Source organism: Anguilla anguilla, chromosome 16 (assembly GCF_013347855.1).
Source record: "Anguilla anguilla isolate fAngAng1 chromosome 16, fAngAng1.pri, whole genome shotgun sequence".
Classification (NCBI taxonomy): Eukaryota; Metazoa; Chordata; class Actinopteri; order Anguilliformes; family Anguillidae; genus Anguilla; species Anguilla anguilla.
In genome coordinates, this window is record NC_049216.1 from 18,795,964 (window position 1) to 18,799,830 (window position 3,867).

Genomic DNA, 3,867 nt, shown 5'->3' on the forward strand with positions numbered 1-3,867 from the left:
TCTGAAATCACAGGCGATGTGGAGGTTAAATATGAAAGGGAAGAGCCGCCCGCGTCTGACGCAGAGAGCGCTACGGAGCCCGACGCGGAGGGTAGTGTTCCACTCCCCCCTCCCCCTCCGTTTGTAAACAATCTCCATTAGTGGCTATTAAGTCTCGTTAGTGATGATTAGTGCCTATCCGTGATGAGGACATGGGATTAGAACTCCAGACATCAGAATTTATTCGGTTGCCCTCGCAGTTTACCAGATTATGCCGCACTGTGCACCTCCCCACACGGCTATGGCTATGGCCAAGCCCATTCAGCACTCTGTTCATTCCAGCCGGCCTCGTCTTCTCTGCTACATCACTGCATGTCTGTCTTCACAACCACACTAAAAACAAGGGGGACCCCATTACACTAAAATGCACAATGTGGACTAAGGAAAATAAATTCCTGAACTGTGCAACGCAAATGATACTGTATCTCCATTCACACTCTCCGTGTGCGTATCTACGTGCAGAGACACCCGCTGGGCTGCTCGGATCCCTGGAAAGTCCCTTGGTCAGCGCTGACCGCAGTGAACGGAAACATGATCATTAAAATCCCAAACCCCCTGACCTACTGTCTGGTCCTGGCTCATCCCTTATAATTATCAACTGCAAGGGGGCAAGAGGTCCATTGATTTCCATGTAATACAAGAAATTATGACTTTTGCCTAATTGTTACTGAAAGAGGAGGAGACAAGGGAAGGAAATCAAGGGCCCTGATTAATGCTTCCAGCAGCACCGCGCTGACGGGGAGGGGGATCAATACGGCAGTTTGTCACAGGCCCTCGGAGGGCAGCGGCGTGGAGCGCGGGCTGCAGAGTAGCAGGTCTGCCCAGTCAGCACTGCGCATTATCAGAAATCAAACCCCCGAGCTTGCTGGGAGGAGAGGCGGAGAGGGACAGGTCCTGAACGAAGGCCACACTCGCTGTCTGGTAATTAAAAACCATTTTATCAGTCCTGTGCTCACACCGGCCCCTCTCGCTCAATATTGACAACCCGCCGGGTGGTGAGCGAACGCTATATGACTTTAAACATACGAGCTGCGGTCGTTTGACTTTCTGCACAAACAACAAAATTAAAACAGGACGACAGGAGAAAATAAAGATGAAAGAAAGAGGATTTCATTTTTGACTTTCGGAAGAAAATTCACAATCTGTCACTTTTATTGTAGCTGCACTATGACTGAATTCTGGAGGCTGCACAGTCAAAATTACAAGAACAATGTGAATATAGCAGCAGTTTCCCATAAGAGATTTGGACTTCTAACTTTTACTGTACATGTATTGAAACATGCTCCAACTATACAAGAACCTTCACACCGAGACATCTTCTGGTGCACAAAGGAAATGCAACCTAACAACAATATCTGCTCTCACACTTTTTAAAAATAAATTACAATAGATATTTACATGCAGTCATACAGTACACGAGGTGCCCTCGGCATGCTTTGTGTAGCCTACACGACAGAAGACCAGGGTGAAGGCTCAAGTACCTGCACTTGTTGCTCAGGGGAGTGTCACTCTGGGGGCCTGCACTGGAGAGAAACCTGTAGGACTGCAAGCAGATTCTGCCTCACAATACATGTCAGGAGCCTGAGATGCACAATCAGCATGTCATCAACATGCATTAATACTGAGCCCCCTCTTTTTCTTTGTACAGGAAGTAGACAGTGACAGGTCCAGCACTGGTGTGCACAATCTCTGTTGCTCCAACCATGAGCCAGGAACCTAGCCCATAGGCCAGCGTAGGAATACCTGAAAAAGACATTGTACCTTAAGAAAAATGCCATACTGTATAGCCATGTCCATAAACAGAATACATAAAATAGACCAGAAATATTATAAACTCCTACAAGAAAAACTGAATAAATAAACCAAAAAAGCTGATCAGCCTAAATCAAAATGGTTCGAATAGACATTTACTAACAAAGATTGTGCTACTAACCCAGATTGATTACTTTTAGCGCAGTGAAGAACGAGTTTTCCCATGCCAAGTCTTGCCGGGGAGCTTTGGTGCAGTGGTATTTAATGAATGGGAAACAACCTGTTCGGAGAATGTGGTAGTTGGCGCCTGGCACCTCCCAGTTGAAGTTTGACAGTCCGAAGTGGTCATTGGAGACGGCGCTGTAACGCACGCAGAAGGAAGTCCATGGCGGGAGTTTGCGCTGCAGCAGGTGACGCGTTAACACCTCGGATGCAGCCGGACGTGGCCCAGGGTTCCAAAATATCCCACGAAACAGCAGGACGTTCACAAAGGTCTCGTGCATCCGCTTGAAAACCTCTCTCATAGCTGTAATCAAAAACAGATACACACGAATATCAAATATCTTAACGTGTTCTTTATTGATACCTCTGGCTCTGAGAAATACAAGAAGCTGAAAAATACAGGGAGTGCGTTATATTGCACTGATATGTCCTGCAGCAAGGGCAAGCTGTTTGGACACAAATTGGTTCGTGAAGTGAGGCAGCCGGTGCCTTTGCTTCCTTCTCCAAAGACCACAGTCAAGTGTTCAAAGGAAATGATGATGTGAACGTTGCCATCGAGCCAAAACACATTTTCAGAGTCGATACTTCATTCCATTAGCCGTGGCTGTAACGCACATTAAATACTTATGAATGCAAGTTGCTGTTTAGCAAGATAAACTGCGGTGATTGTAATTAGCTAAATGAGTTTGTCTTACAATGCATGTGATCTATCTAGCTAAGCATCTGGCTAGCAACAAGACCGTGTATTCTTTCCGTTTAGAATTGTTGTGGTTATACACGTAATTAGCTGCCAATGCCTTGCTTTCTCTGTTTGGTGTCTGTAGATTTAACTGTTGTCACGTTCCATTGGCTAGAGTGGACCTAATCTCTACTCGAACTACTGCTGAGGTCAGACCACATCACACAGTCCAATTTGACAGAACCACTTTCAGGAAACAGGAGGTAATATCCTGACTCCCGCAAAGCCGACTGAAAAATGTTCAACTGCAAATGGGCAACGATAACATTTCTTGTAACGTACTTGACTAAAACAATTTGAACACAGTCGTATAAACAAATAAACAGAACATAGACCTGGCCAGAAACTTCAGTAACAACTGAAACTACTTGACGCTAACAGTTATTATAATTTGCTCGCTACCAAAACAGCGAGTTGTTTAGGGAAATAGTTTTAAGCACAACGTTAACAATAGCGCATTTCCATTACACCAAGTAGAGGGTTCACTAATTTCCCCACATTTGACTTAGCATTATTAACCGATTGTGGGGGAAAATGAAACGTTTCATCGGCAAACTGTTAGTTAACTAGTTTGCGAGCAAGTAGGCGGAAAATTCGTAGCTTTTCCACGTGCCAACTCCCAACCATTCCATGTAAAATACGGACTCTTATCCAGTATCAAATGCTAAGGGCAAAAATATCTGTACCTCTTTCGTAAGAGCTTCAATGCTCTTTGGTTTGGTGTCCCCTGCTTACTTTCTCCGACTGGAAACAAGGTACAAACCCTTTCTGTTCCGTTAGCATCCGTTTTCACTGCACTAGGTGTCTGAAGTTTCATAAAAAAAGACGGCAACATACACAGCTTTAATATGATTTCTGACCCCAAGTATATCGAAATTATACACTTATGATCCAATAAAGTATTTAAATTAGCATTACAATCCCCCTGTACATATTGGTGTATGACACGGGCTACTGAAGTGAATTAAATGTCATCATCAGGCGAATACATTGTGCACCTGAACAGATCATAAAGTGAATTTATGTATTTCCATATTAAATGGTTACACTCTGTTAACTACTGCTAAAATAAATGGAAATACTGTTGTGTTTTGAGCTGGCAAATTAATTATAAA

The 3,867-nt window shown here is 44.1% G+C and overlaps 1 protein-coding gene across 2 annotated transcripts; it reads right to left on the reverse strand.

The window, feature by feature from the left end:
• Window positions 1–1,133: 1,133 nt before the first annotated feature.
• On the reverse strand, window positions 1,134–3,522 carry c16h15orf61 (chromosome 16 C15orf61 homolog). Of its 2 annotated transcripts, none has more exons than XM_035395133.1 (3): window positions 3,439–3,522; window positions 1,973–2,317; window positions 1,134–1,782 (listed from the first exon to the last, which is right to left on the reverse strand). In XM_035395133.1, exons 2-3 carry the CDS (start codon window positions 2,313–2,315, stop codon window positions 1,655–1,657), a joined length of 471 nt encoding a protein of 156 aa, XP_035251024.1. In that variant the 5' UTR covers window positions 2,316–2,317; window positions 3,439–3,522; the 3' UTR covers window positions 1,134–1,654. The 2 variants fall into 2 exon arrangements, with proteins under 2 accessions (XP_035251024.1, XP_035251025.1); XM_035395134.1 differs by having other exon boundaries at window positions 3,404–3,504.
• Between the last annotated feature and the right edge of the window lie 345 nt (window positions 3,523–3,867).